Source organism: Hypanus sabinus, chromosome 9, assembly GCF_030144855.1.
Source record: "Hypanus sabinus isolate sHypSab1 chromosome 9, sHypSab1.hap1, whole genome shotgun sequence".
Classification (NCBI taxonomy): domain Eukaryota; kingdom Metazoa; phylum Chordata; class Chondrichthyes; order Myliobatiformes; family Dasyatidae; genus Hypanus; species Hypanus sabinus.
In genome coordinates, this window is record NC_082714.1 from 111,302,760 (window position 1) to 111,318,349 (window position 15,590).

The 15,590-nt window shown below is 38.3% G+C and overlaps 1 protein-coding gene across 4 annotated transcripts; it reads left to right on the forward strand.

Annotated features, from left to right (window-relative positions):
• The first annotated feature begins 962 nt into the window (after nucleotides 1–962).
• Nucleotides 963–14,724, forward strand: LOC132399733 (troponin C, skeletal muscle-like). Of its 4 annotated transcripts, XM_059980430.1 has the most exons (6): nucleotides 963–1,224; nucleotides 8,598–8,655; nucleotides 11,964–12,107; nucleotides 12,569–12,683; nucleotides 14,010–14,146; nucleotides 14,301–14,724. In XM_059980430.1, the coding sequence occupies exons 1-6, from the start codon at nucleotides 1,222–1,224 to the stop codon at nucleotides 14,330–14,332; spliced, it is 489 nt and encodes a 162-aa protein (XP_059836413.1). In that variant the 5' UTR covers nucleotides 963–1,221; the 3' UTR covers nucleotides 14,333–14,724. The 4 variants fall into 4 exon arrangements, with proteins under 4 accessions (XP_059836413.1, XP_059836411.1, XP_059836412.1 ...); XM_059980428.1 differs by having other exon boundaries at nucleotides 964–1,224; nucleotides 14,010–14,724; XM_059980429.1 differs by lacking the exon at nucleotides 963–1,224 and adding an exon at nucleotides 3,506–3,614 and having other exon boundaries at nucleotides 14,010–14,724.
• The last annotated feature ends 866 nt before the right edge of the window (nucleotides 14,725–15,590 follow it).

Genomic DNA, 15,590 nt, shown 5'->3' on the forward strand with positions numbered 1-15,590 from the left:
GCGGGTTGATGTGTTTTATCCAAATATTCAATAACTGCCAGTAATGGGCTTTAGAGAATCTTTCTTTTGAAGGAAAGTGATGCATTTTGAAAAAAGATTATATCTTCCTACTGTTTGCTAAATCGGTCGACCGTTTCGGGGACATAAATTCTGTTAGCATTGTATTACTTAATCCGAACGGCAGAGTTCTTTGTGTTTTCTAGTGGAAACTGCGATTCGTTTTGCTCTTTCAAAATTTCACCACGATGGTGAAATCCGTACATGCTTGTGCCCATTTTAAAAGGTATTTTCATACAAACATTGTGGATCCGATGTTACAATTTAACAGGCAGCTCTGAGAGGATGGAGCACGGCAGTTCTGGATCCATTCTACGTTACAATGCTAATCATTACAGTAAGTCTTTATTTTCGTCCTAATTTTTGCCTCCTAATCCCGACCAAACACAACCCATGCTGAAAAGTCCTCACCTTGCACCCAAGAGCCAAATACAGTCTCAGTTTCTTGTACTCTTCTGGGACTAAACGGAGAGACTGAAGTGTTAAGATGTCCCTTTTCAGTTGCCAGTTCGTCTGTTTTGTTTTTATAGACTTAAGCTTCTCGTCCTTTATTCACCTCCATTGATGCTGCCTAACGTGCAGAGTTCCTCCAGCATTGCCTGTGTTTGTGTTACTTTAATCTTGCTTTGTTCTTGTAATTGTCTGGGCTAAAACTCGAATTCTTGAAATGGGAGATCCCTTTACTAAAGAATATAAGGACGCGTCTGTCCGTACATCTTGGTACCAAGAATGAATTTATACTGTTAACTGATGATGCGAAGGATATGTTATAAAGCAATGCGAAGAAAACAGAGAAGATGAAATAAAACAAATTTTAACTGGCTTCAAATAGTCAGCGAATTGAATGTTTCTTCAAATCACAGTCACATACCTGAGATGCCCCGGAATTTGGACTGAATCAGGCACGTTATATATTTTTTCGGCTACTGACCTCCCTCATTTGGTTGTTAAGAGAGGACACGTGTCAGAGTGGGAATCTCACTATTGGCTTTTCAGAAAGCAAGGTCACAGATCCTGAAATCTCACTGGGTATTCGGCTAATTAAAGAAAAAGGGCAGGTTAAAAGCTGAGGACAAAAAAAGTCTTGCTTTCGAGTGGGGAGTTGTGGAGGAGAGGAGTTTCATTTTTACGTGAGTTTCTGTGCCGTCCAAATAAACCAGGACAATGGTAAGCAAAAGTCATTAAATTAATATTTCCAGTCTATTGTTTCATTTATTACAGCATCATGCTGAACTCATCCAGATTGTATGGAAATCGCTCCCGTGGTGTATATAATAATATACAGTTATCAATATATATTTTAAATAGAGAAAGATAGTAACTATGCACAAATCTAAATATTCAAATATTTTTTAATATATCATGGCGGACGGTCAGAAACTACAATAAAAGATAATTATCAGTAGAAAATAATTATTCAGCATTCAAGTTAAACAAGCAGCCGGAAAGGAATTTAGCGGCAGCAAACGGTGATGGGCGCCCAGTGCTTACCACAACACGGAGAAGGTAGTGTTACCTGCAGCCAGGTTCCGTAGAACCGTCGGATGGCGTAATAGCAGAAAGTCGACGTCTGATTTTTCAGCAAAGTAGCTTTGATTTTTTTTAAACGAAAAGTAAATTTTGACATTTTAAGTATGCATGTTGTAGGATGTTTTTTTTTTCATTTTCAAATCATTTTACCATTGACAAATTTAAGCGGTATAGCCAGCATGCATTAGAAAGAAATTTATTTCAATGTTTTCTCAACAATTTGATAGCTACAAAGGAAACGCTACCAGAGAAAACAAAGACTTTAACTCAGCACAGCCTCCCAAATCAGCACTGCTACTTTCAAAGCCGTATCAGTATGATAACATTAAAATAATAAAAAAGTAAACGATTTTCCCATGTTTGCTGTGATTCTCACTGGGAGCTCCAGCCGATCTGCTGTACATGGAAGAGCAACCGAAACAGAGAAAAAGTCTAAGATTCGCGTTATAAATAGCGTGAAACGGACGGCGCCTTCACTTACGAGGCACATTCCTATGGCTAAAGTTTCTGAGCTAGGAGAGTTGCTCATTTGGGAGCTTCGAGTTTTCCGCCTTCTCCTCCTTTAAAGGGCTAGAAGATTTCGAAATGTTCGCAGAAAAAGCGCGAGTGGTAGAACCCGTCTGTGTTGTAGACACGTTGCATTTCAACAGCACAATTCCAAAAAAAAGACCACCTGGTTATAATTTTATTCCATCCTCCAGAATCATATTAAACACTCCTGAGCAATTATGACAAAATTATATGCTGATACTCTGCTGAGAACATCGACAAACACTCTCATTGATTGAAAGAAAAGTAAGTATACAAACAAATAGCATTTGTCTTATTGACTGGATAAAACCTCAGCCTTAGGCTATGTTAAATGAAGACTGATTTAACTGGTTATTAAAATAACGGTGGTGTGTATCAAATAAAACATGTAGCATTATCAGTCTGTCGGCACACCACATGTATCCAAACTTGCTGATCACTTCAAACTGCAGGCTCTCCCCTGATTAATTTAAACCTGCAATGGAGGGGTTTTCCCTATATGGCGTGGATTAATTCTTCCAGTTAAAAATATCCGATATATTCTTGCCTTGCGGGACCATCCTGTTGAGGCATGAAATCTGCCTTTGTGGTATCTACTGCCACCCAGTGAATCTTCAGACTCAGAATCTAGTCCGAGTTATTGGATTATTGATATTGCTATAGAACTGAAACAGTCATGTAACTGTTATTAAATCATTTTCTTTGATCCACCGTTGAGTGTGCTGCCATGCAATATAATATGGCATCCGTGTTAACATATCAAAACAAAATGCTGGAGAAACTCAGCAAGTCAGTCAGCATCTATTGGAGAGGAATAAAGAGCCGACGTTTCTAGCCGAGACACTTCATCCCGAAACGTCGACTGTTTATTCCCTTCCATAGAGGCTAAGTTTCTGCAACATTTTGTTTGCGCTACTCTGGATTTCCAACATCTACAGATATCTTGTGTTTGTGGCATCCACGTGCCTCAGAGAATCATAAAGCGCAGATACAGGCCATTCGGCCCACTTATCCATGCGGGCTATCAAGGTCATTTATCAAATACTATGCTTCTTGTGAACAAAGTGCCCAATCTGGACGAGTGAAATGTTGTTACTAGGACATGGTGAGATACCTAAAACCAAACTCACTCCCACCAACACGTCTGTACTCTCCCCAAAACTACCTCCGGTGATGTTATTACAGAAAAAGATCGAGAAATGTGTATTTCTAGCATCGCACATAATCTGGCCAGTTTACGGGGGAGGTTAAATTTGCTTCTAAATCTGCATCTTTTATATAGTTGCGGTGTGATCCGGATGTTCTCCGTTCCACACTTTGCTTCCTGCATCTTTTCTGCGTACTCAGCAGAATAACCCTCTCACCCCAAGCTGATTTGCTGTTGGAGAAAGCCGACGTCGGCTAGTTTACTAAGGTAAATTTACAGACCAAGAGACATTAATATTGTTGCTGCTGCCGAAGTCGGGAGTAGAGGCTGTCAAAAAATAAAAGCCGAGGTAAGAAATTACTTTCTTCGTCTTTCCCCAACATATTTACGGCAAAACGAAGGGTTGGAATAAATAGCTTGGAAGGACTTTATGTCAATGATTATTGACGAAATGTGCACCTTTACTTTTCTGCAACGCTCTTGAACATAACAGTAAGCCAAATCGTCCCGGGCATAGCCTCACTGCTTAGAAGCAACCTGAAGGATGGAGAAGCCTCGGGATTTGTCTGCCGAGTTCACAGGAGTTCATCGGACGTGTTGTTTTCTCTCGTGCTGTGTAAAATGTATGTTGCGCAAAGTGACTGGTGAGAGGCTGAAACTGAACATTTTAAGTTTATTTCAAGTGGATTGCAAACTTGAAATTCATGTTAAAGAAATGTTGTTTTGTTATTACTGGCAACATGAAGATGTGATTTAATATACAGACAGCTGATAAATTTTGATTAGTTCACCCACCTCCAAATTATTTCCTTCATTCCTGTTTTTTTTTGGCATTGGGATTTATCCACTTCTCCAACGCATTACTGATTTTGTGTAGCGCTCTCAATGCATTTTTTTTTGCTTCGAGAAATGTACTCGGGGGCAGAGGAAGTGAAATGGTTAATCGATATTGAAGTGTAGATCAGTTTATTTGGAATGAAGATTCAGGCTTTAGGCTGAATTTGCCACGTCCGGTGCCTGCATACTGATCATGTAGAGCCTTCATCCTTTCCTTGCTCTCTTACTAAATGCTCAGCTTATGAAACTTGCCACATCTCTCTTTGGTTTTGAAGGGAATGTGTTTATTTTCTTAGACTGGGCTTGCTGCTGTGGGGAGTCAGTGGGTTATTGTGGGACCGGTTAAATCATACTGAGGGTTTGTTGTCACCACGCATGCCAAAGGGAAGGGCATTTCAAAACGTAAAAATAAAACGGAACATTAAGAGAGCATCATTTGTCAAAAATTTAGAAAGGATCAGATCCAAATGAACAACTAAGGTAAGATGTGATTGAACAGCGTTGTTGTAATCATAGTTGTCAACATACTAAAAATTCAATGGATCATCCCTGTTACTAACACTTTTAACCATATTCTACTCTGAGTGATTCATTTCCTGACTTATCAAAGTTACATGAAGACATTTTAGAAAGATGACAGAATGTTGTTCATTTGTCTGGATCACTGAGAAACCTGATGCTCCCAGGGGTAAAAGAATTTACCACATGAGACATCTCAGGTTCCACATACAATGTAATGAGAAAACTTGCAAAGGCTTCTCCAAAATGCACATTTTAAAAATCAACTCAGCAGACAGATCTGTGAATTGAATATGTATTGTGGCTCCTTCATCTCTTGAAGTGTCAGATCCTGGAATTAGAATACATTTAGGCACTAGATAACATCTTCTCAATGACAATTTGAGAAAGACATTAAATGCTATTGTTTTCATATTCATATTTCATGTTTTAATGAAATTCAGATTGCTAAAAACTGTTATAATAAAATACAATTTCAGATGTTGGACTATCTTTATCTTTTTCGGATGGCTTTGCATGCAAGTCAACAAGGACTAAAACACCATTATGATGCGGATTTTGCATTGGAAAAAGGCCAAATGTAATAAAAGAAGCAGGAGCTGACCGTTCTCAGGAGTTTCTGAAGGGAGCATCTGTAAAAGGCTACAAGAAGGGCTGCAATGTCTTGAGCTAAATTTAGTCACAAGATTTTAAGACTCTACTGCTAGAACTACCATTTATAGAAGCAGAGACTCCTTGGCTGTGGCGAATACTGGACTAAGATTGGGCAGTGATCTAGTGGATCATGGTATTTACTGCCATGTATTGAATTATCATAGCAGTAAGAACACTGTCAGGGCAATAAATTGCAGGCGTGTGATTGTATTGAATTTGGTGCGTTCAAATAAACCTGGTGTTGTGTATGTCTTGTAAAAGAGAATCTCACTTTTGGATAACGTGTGCAATATATATTCAAAATTTACCAGCCAGAGAAATTAACTGTAGAAAGTTTCGGGATCATTGTGTGACATTCATCTTCCCAGCTTGGGGTGATACTTCTAATTTATGTTGTATGTGGGTTCAACGAACAGTTAATCATCTATAGTGAACAAGGAATTAAAATAATTGACAAAGGAAGAAGTTTGAGATGATAGAGCACAACCACCCTAGATTAAAATCAATTGGTCTATGTAACTGGCTTGATTTTTTTTTAATTTGAAGAAGCAACAATGATGGCTCATGGAATGAACTGCAGTTGATGACCTCTACATAGTTTCAGATGTCATTCAATAAAGACATATGCAACAGACTGGTTAGCAAAACTGAGTCTTGTGGAATTAAGAATATGGAATAGATTCAGAGACAGAAAGCAAAGAATAGTGCTAAATTGTTGTTTCCCAGACTAGAAGATGGCGGACAGAAATGTTTCCTAGGGATCGATTTTGGCTACTCTGATGTATATTATTAGCTTAGGAATGAGGATGCAGAGTAAAACTTCAAAATCTGTAGATGGCACAAAGGTTAGTAGAGTGGTATACATGGATAAAAATACTAGTGTTCTGGAAAGGGGCATAGAGAGAGTGGAAAGTTTGAGGTGATACACTTTGACAGACAGAATAAAGAGTGTCAATATATTCTGAATGTTCTGTAACAGAACAGGAAAATAGGGCAATGTGCATGACTTTTTGAAAGTACCAGAGAAAGTTTGTTGTGTGGCTGATTTTTTATATGGAGTCTGAGAGTCATGCATCAAAGGACTAAAGCACTGAAGTTACACTCAGTGACCACGTTATTAAGTACACCAGCTTGTTAATGCAGATATCTATCAGCCAAGCATGTGGCAGTAACTCAATGCATAAAAACATGCAGGCATGGCCAAGATGTCCAGTTGCTGTTGTTCAAACCAAACATCAGAATGGGGAAGAAATGTGATGTAGGTGACTTTGACCCTGAAACGATTATCAGTGCCAGAAAAGGAGGTTTGACTGTCTCAGAAATTGCTGATCTCCTGTGATTTCCACATACAACAGTCTCTAGAGTTTACCGAGAATGGTGTGAGAAACAAAAAAAAACAGCGAGTGGTAGTTCTGTGGGTGAAAATGCCTTGTTAGTGAGAGAAGTCAGAGGAGAATGATCAGACAGGTTCAAACTGATAGGAAGGTGACAGTAACCATGGGTGCAGAAGAGCATCTCTGAATGTACAATATGTCAAACCTTGAAGTGGATGGGCTACAGTAGCAGAAGACCATGAACAAACACTCAATGGCCACTTTATAAGGTATCTAATATTGTGGCAGCTGAATGTACTGCATATTGAATATGCATGTTATTTGGTTACGTCGCAGCTGGACAACTGTGCCTAAAATGGACACCTATGATGTAAGGAATGTACTGGAATGATCTGGGAACAAGTAGTTTCAACTACTGGAAACACTAAGTAGGTCTGGCAGCCGCTGTGGAAAGAGAAACTGAGTTAAAGCTTCCAATTCCTAAACTGTAATGTTGGTTGTTTCACCTTCCACAGTTGCTGCCCAAACTGCTCAGTGTTTCCAGCATTATCATTTGTACTTTTAAATTTGCAGTTTCTGTTGGCAGCCATTAGATTAGGCTGGAGAAGTTCAAGATTCAAGTTTATTTATCATGTGTACATTGAAACATACAATGAAATGTGGCATTTACATTAACAACCACTACACCCGAAGGAATGCTGGAGGCAGCCCATAAATCTTGTCACTCATTTCAGTGCCAATATAACGTGTCCATAATGCTTGGCAGGACACAACAAACAACAAAACGCCAACAGCAACAAAACAAGCCTGACTCCTACCTCCCCCTGATGCTCATACACAGTCCTTTAACCCAGGACAGGCTGGGCTTGTTTTGTTTGAGGTAAGAAAGATAAAGAAAGGTTTGATAGAGGTGTATGAGATCATAACTGGTTTAAATCAGTTGTTCCCATTAGAAACATTTATTTGATTAGATCGTGGCTGACAGAATAGAGTTAAAAATTCACAAAAATTATCATTTCCATAAAAAGGGAACCCAATATGGAAGGGAGATATGCACCGACCATGATCTAGTTGAAAGGTGGATCTGCTTTGAACTTGAAAGGTTGAAGTTTTGCTCCATCAATGGAGCTGAAATTAAAAAAAATAAAAACAGTAATTCAAACAACACATCAGCTCCCTTCAGCAGCTGAAAAAGTTAAAGACTTGTTGAATATTTTGGGTGGACTTCAGAAGATGAACTTCTGCAGCCACTTGCTGTTAAGAGAATCATGACTTAATAACAAAATAATCTTTGCTGCTGGATAAACACAGGAACAGGTGCAGGAGATCACCTCCTGTTTGATGTTAAGTCTGGCTTTATGCAGCCACTTATTGTATCAAAACAGCAAGTGAAAAGGCATCAGTCACTGAAGCCAAAAGTCAACATTAACATTTGGTGCATATTGGAACCTCTTGTGCTGAGAAATAGAACTTTCTTGGTCCTGGAGTTACTTAGCACAGAAACAGGTTCTCTGGCCCATTGAGTCTGCTCTGATTATCAACCATACACACAGACCAATCCTACATTAATTGGATTCTTTCCCTTTTCCCACTCTTGCCAACTCCCTTCAGATTGACTCGCCTACACACTTGGGACAATTTACAGCCACCAAATTGCTGGTATTTGGGGCATGAGAGGGAACTGGAGCACTGAGAAGAAACACACCCAATTCACAATGACAGCGCGCAAACTGCACACAGACGAGGTCAGGATTAAGCCCAGATCCCTCACTTGGAGGCCATGCCCGCAATAGCTGTGCCACTAAAACTTTTTTGAAACTCCAGGGTGGTATCAGTAGATACATATAAAGGAAGAAAAATGGTTCAATAATGATGTGCAGATTTGTTTTTATTTTACTTGGAAGCTCACTCTGCAGATTATTCCAAGCTCCGAATACACTGTGGTTGTGTGTACCTCATGTTACTAAAACAGTTCTCTTCTCTTTCAGCCAATGACAGAACAACAAGCAGATGCGAGGTCTTACCTCAGCGAGGAAATGATCGCTGGTGAGTGGAAGATAAAATACAGTTGACTAATTATTATAGCAGCAAATTGAATATACGACCACACTTTCAAGTTGGAAGCTGGTATTCCAGCACATCATTGTAGTTGAAATTAGTGCACAAGCCTTTCATTTCTTTTGGGTAGTTTTCTCACCTCTATTAGAAAGTTGTGGGTTTATATTTCAAAACAGTGCTGAAAGAAAGCTGCTCTGTAGTGAGGGGGGTGGGAACAGATGAGGGAAAAATGCCTTTGGGTATGGACCCTAGCTGGCACAAAAATTCAGATCTGCAGCAAGTTGTAAATTTAAGTCAGTTTAATGTGTGTGTCATATTTGATCATGTGTGTATAATGTCAGTTTGTGTTCAGCCCAAGAATCTTGAATAAGCCAGATACACTTCTAGAGCTCTATGTATTCCCTTTGTAATACTGCATGGGAACTCACAGATATACAGCAAACATTGGCACAAGGAAGGAAAAAGAAGGAATAAAATCCACTTGAAATAATGAGGGTATTCAGTAGCTGTACACTCATGTTGGTAGAGGTGAGTCATTTTTACATTAACCTGTATATTCAAAGCAAATAAGCAGGTGCATGCATGTAAATATTAAATTTCAGTCTATAAGTTTGTTTAGCTAAACTTGGCAAGTATTGAAATGGTGACAGTGCAAGATTGCAGCTTAGAATCAATTTCGTTATATTGAGCCATTGAGTCAGGATAAAACTTGAGTGTCCTTCAGTTCTTAAACAAGAGGATGAGAAATGTTTCTGAGGGAAACAATTGAGGCAATAAAAGCCAATAAAGGAGAAACTTGGGTGTCCCTGTAGACAGTTTGCAGCCATGCTTAAAACTGTATATATGCCAATACCAGCAATAATAGAAAACCTACTGTTTCTAAGATGAGGGCTAAGGTCAATGTCCAGTATGTTAATAGAGCTGCTGGATGATCAGCTCTGTATATAAAGAGGTGAAGGAAATATTTTGGTGATACACTGAAAATGCAAGATGAAGTACAATGTGTTGTCAATTGGTACAGTTAGCTACTATAATCAGCAAATTCACCGGAGTAGTTAACTAAATAAAAAAATTCTCTAAAGGAAAGAGAGGCTCAAAATTGAACGCTAATTGTCAAGTTGTATCTAGTGTGACCACATTGAAACCTCTGCTAGTTGAGGTGATTTATTGAAAGTTTGATATACTGCCATTATAGGAATATGAAGCCTACATACACATTAGGCTGAACATCCCGCCATTCTAGTGCAAACCCGTACAATGCACTGAAAGTAGGGGGAAGGCTCTTGGTGGAAACAACACAGTGTCTGTCCAACACCCACGGTTGTGGTGCTCAAACCAAACAACATTATGTGGCAATACAGACATTTTAAGGTAAACCTCAACCAAGCCACAATGACCAATACCTTTTGAGTCCTGAATAAGATTCTTGGCTTGAAACACTGACTGTTTATTCCTCTCCATAGAAGATGCCTGACTTGTTGAGCTCCTTCACCACTTTGTGTGTGTGAACCAAGTATTCTTTGCACCCATATCAGAATCTGTACTGAATTGTCAGAAGCCAAGGTATTTACTGAGTTGGACCTGTCCCAGAAAGTCAACACACATTACAAGCAGTACTTATTCACTAAGATGCAACATGACTCCATATACTATGATTTCCACATTTTTGTAGCTATTACAGATAAACTTTCAGTTCCAAATTAGTGTTTGTTGTACATGCATATTCACTCTGTATCCCTTTCAGTGACAGTAGATCACACATCCAGTTAACAAATCTGTTAGTTATGTCTAATGTTCTCTCCCCCTCCCAGCCTACACTAGTATCATTATGTTTACCTTTGCCAAGAAGTTATGGATAATTTACATTAATTAAAATTTTTGTTAATTTATATTTGTTACATATACAAGATACTGTGCTGATATTGCAAAAGAATCTAATTTTTATGACAGTTATACCCTGTGTGTATATGCCTGCAACAATAAACAAAGTTTTCCTTGATCTTGAAGTAGTCAGTGCGCAATACTGATTTTATGCTTAATTTGTTATACAAGATATCCTGCTAATAGTCTGTCTGAATAATACACTAATTAATCCTCACATAAAAATGTCAACTCCACCAGAGGTGCAATAATAATACAATTCCCAATTCCCAATTCCCTATTCCAACTCCAAATTCCAAATTCCAAATTCCAATTCTAATTCTTCATCTACTTTTACTGGGAGCCCAATAATTGATTTCTATAGATATTTCAGAAACATAATTAATACAGGGAAGTGTGAAGTCATACACTTGGGAAAGATGGATCTAAAGACAATTTATTACCTTACTGGGAAAAGAGTGAAGTGCAGAAAAATCTGAGAATTGAGTGGGGTTCTAGACTTGCAGGTTGAGAAGCAAAAGTAAAAATTAAAAAATATTTTCCTCCCAATTTAATAACTACAAATATTTCCAGTGCTTTAAATTTTAATAAATATTTTAATTTAACTTCCTAAATATTTACTTAAAATCTAACCAATTTTATTTTTCTCCCTGGGTGTCTGTAAAAAGAACTCAAATACCTGTGGAGGCTGGAGACAAAGGCTCACTTTGTCTTCCGTCAGAGCGTGTCCTGGGTTTCTTAGAGATAGGGTCACTGCACCAGCACTTGTTGAATTATGGCAACCACGTGAACCATACAATCCCACGAGTGTTGTAGGAGACTGAAAGGTAAAGCGTAAGCATGCAGGAGCTGTGTGAATAATAATGTTGGTCACACTTGAGATACTAGAGGTCATTTAAGCATAAATGAAGGTAATAGCAGATAACCAGTGGTGGTGGTGTGGTAGTATGAGGAAGGCTTGCAGAGAGCAGGAGAAAAAACAGGCATTAAAATAAAATGTGTGACAGGAATTAATAAGATTTGGAATTGTCCAGCTGCCGATTATTAGAAAACATGTCACATCTCTGACTTGTATTGATCTGCTTTTTCCCTAATCAGTGCAGAGTAGTACACTTCACTTTCCATGAATAACAACTTGGTTGCCCACAAGCTTGTTAAACCTCAGGTGGCAACAGTCCTACATAAAACTTGAATAGAAGATAAAGGTAACTGGTTGTACTGACTGGTCTGTTGTTGTGCTCCGGAAAAGCACTCTCTTTTCTCAAACTATGCGAAATATTATGCAAGGACGTGCATTCATAGATAAATACACATATTGGAAGTAGTCCAGTTGAGATTCAGTAGGTTAATTCATGGGATAAGAAGAATTAGAAAGTAAATGATGTGACACTAATTATCTGCATTTCATTCTGTAGAGTTTAAGGCCGCATTCGACATGTTTGATGCTGATGGTGGTGGTGATATCAGCACCAAAGAGTTGGGACAGGTGATGAAAATCCTGGGGCAAAACCCTACCAGAGAAGAACTGGATGCCATCATTGAGGAAGTGGATGAAGATGGTAAGAAAGCTTTTGTCGATAGCAATCTCAAATAGGTGGTAGGTTCTCAAATGTTGGTCGTTAACAGTGAAGCAAACTGTTATGATTTACTGTCCTCATTTAGAACAAAGACATAGAACATTATATCACAGTACAAGCCCTTTGGCCCACGATGTAGTGCCGACACTTTAATCCAATCCAAGAACTATCTAACACTTCCTTCCCACATAGCCCTTCATTTTCTTTCATCTATGAGCTTATCTAAGCATCTTTTCAATTCCCCTATCACCACTCCTGGCCATGTATTCCATGCATCCACAATACTCTGTGTAAAAAGATTTACCACTGACAACCCCTCAATATATTCCTCCAATCACCTTAAAATGATGCCCTCTCATATTAGCCATTTCCACTCTGGGAAAAAATTTCTGGCTGTCTACGTAATCTATGCCTCTTATCATCTTGTACACGGTGTATCTAAGGAAGCGGCACCATTGACTTTGAAGAGTTCTTGGTGATGATGGTGCGGCAGATGAAAGAGGAGGCAAAAGGAAAATCTGAAGAAGAGTTGGCAGAGTTCTTTCGCATATTTGATAGGTGAGTTTGACCTGTGATCACCTTCATGGTTAAAAATGAATCTTAAACTTGACAGAATGTTTCTTTCTGTGTCAGTCCATATTTTCAGTTAGAGAAGCAATAAGTCTTTATCACTTCTCTAACCAAGGAGAGCAATTTAAGATATTGGCTTGTGATCACTAGCAGAAAAGTATGTTTCATAATTTCATGCAGGAACATTATAGGGAACTGAGAGAGAGCTGTTGCACAGTGTGGAGTTCCCAGGGCCATGTATAATCCCACATTTCTATTACTGATTTGAATTACTGATTTAGACAGGTTTAGAATCAAGTTGAAAATGAGGCAATAGTGCTAAAAAGAGCCTTTTTAAAGACCTTCATATTATCAAAAAGTTGAACAGAATGAAGCAGGAATACTGACCATAACCAGTGGGGACTGGATTGCCAGGGTTCAGGAACAGTCAATGCGTTGGGTATTGAAGGCTAGTTGTCTCTGATATCTTGTATGACCAGAAAAGCATATGCTGAGTCAGACAGTTGGGAGATCTAATAAATATTCTGTTTTAAACACATCCAATATTTTATGATTTTATATTGAATTTTATTTTTGGGCATATTAATGTATCCATTAACAACAACCATGCACGTTGAAGATGAAGGGAATGGTTGTTGTGTACTGTCAGAATAGAAGGCATAATATTTTAGGATAATCAATTTGAGTAACTTGCAACATGTTTCAGGAAATATATACATGTATAGAAGTAAATCTATCATTCCTAGAGCTCACCATTGCTGGAGAATTCTAATGAAAATTCCTAGGTTAATTGTTGGCTCAATAGTTGAAAGTATTAGTAAGCTTAACCACGGACCCCATTTTCACCATGTTATGTGACTACAAGAAGGAAGGCTAAACAAATGTTGGTCTTTTTTCATACATTAAATCCTAAGGCAAACTACATTGGTTGAAACCATCTCCAATTAAATGATACTCTGCCTCTTGATTGCTTTTTCTATAGTGCATGACCTTACATATTCTTACGTTAAACTCCATTTGCTAGTTTTCACCTACTCATCCAATATTTCTATATCCTGTTACAACATCTAAATATCCTCAGAACAGCATGCCCTACTACTTATTTTAATGCCTTTGGAAAATTGGAATACATAGACTTTGTTGGTCAATATCTAATGATAATTAAGTGAGAAGCAAGAATGGCTCTTGGGCCACTGTACTAGTTACATAAATACTTTAGGTCTGTGTAAACAAACAATTTATTCTGACACTATTTTCTGTAACTGATTTCCAGTCGATGTAACACACATCTCTAAATGTTTACCCCGTGCACAGGAATGCTGATGGTTTCATTGAACGGGATGAGCTTTGGAACTTAATTAAAGAATCTGGAGAACAAATCTCAGAAGAGGAAATTGATGAACTCATGAGGGAGGGTGACAAAAACAATGACGGCAAACTAGACTTTGATGGTTTGTATACAAGTACAAAAGTGAATAAAATATTGGTTGAAATATTTAACTTTTAGCCATGTCAATGAAGCTAAACTCAATCAAACTTCTTTCTTTTCCTTTCCTTTCCTTTCCTTTCCTTTCCTTTCCTTTCTTTCTTTTTCTTTCATTTCAGAATGGGTGAAATTGATGGAAAATGTCCAGTAAATGAACAACATTCCTCAACAACCATTAGTGTCTCACTTCTTCAGAAACCTTTTAAAATGTCATCTTCCATCTCCTGCTCTACAAATCCATTACTTTTGGCTTTTGGCTCAGCCTCTCTTCAAGACCACATTTAAATAAATTAGAACACATAGCTTACTGTACAGTATCTTGTGCCACATTTCTCATGCTCTACTGTAGCTAACTGATCACCAGACATTTGAAAGGAATGTGATTGCTGCATCCAATGCAAAATTAGACATATTTGACCTATACTCTGAAATTGCTAGCACTGTTGCTACAATTCACTCCTGCAGAGGAAGAAGCAACATTCTATGTATGAAACTCTTAATGATTTTGCCAGCAGTCTATAACACAACCATATATTCCAAACCTTTTCCCAATAAAATTAATGTCATTTTTTCAGCCAGTTGTTGTTGCAATTATTGAGTGCCTGACTTGCTTAAAAATGTCCTGATTATTATTCTTAGTTATCAACAGACTCCAATTGCAACTTTCCAGAGGTTCTCCCTGATCTGCCTTTATACTTCACAGATGATAGAAAACTTCACTGGTACTTGTAAAAATTTACTCAGCTCCTTGTTGGAACTATTAGGCCTATCAATTTAAATTTACAGCAAGAAAAATATGGTGTCTCCAAAGTTGCACTGAAAATAAGACCATAAGTTATAGGAGCAGGATTAAGCAATTTGTCCCATCAAATCTGCTCTGCTGTTCCATCATGGCTGATTTATTATCTCTCTCAACACCATTCTCCTGCCTTTTTGCCATAACCTTTGATGCCCTTGCGATCAAGAACCTATCAACCTTCAATGACTTGGCTGACACTTTTTCCAAAATACCCCACCGTCTGAAATTCCTCCTCATCTCTGTTTTAAAGGGACATCTGCTAGTCTGAGGCTGTGTCCTCTGGTCCGAGACTCCCCCACTAAAGGAAACATCCTCCCCATGTCCACTCTAACTAGGCCTTAAGATGTTCAGATGGAAGCTCTAAATATGGATATATTTACTATGATTGAGTTTGCTTGTAGCGGGCAGTTTTATAGATGCCAAATGTTGGCATGTCTGACCTTCTGCTCCATTGATAGACTCTTCACTAACTCCATCTCTTACTGGAGTATTGATGTGCTAAGATACTAATCCACATGCAAAATGCCAGAGCTGACTGGCTTAAGAAATACAGTCTCATTCAACTATAAAAGGTGTGATGCAAGTTGCGTATTTTTTTATTTTAATTATT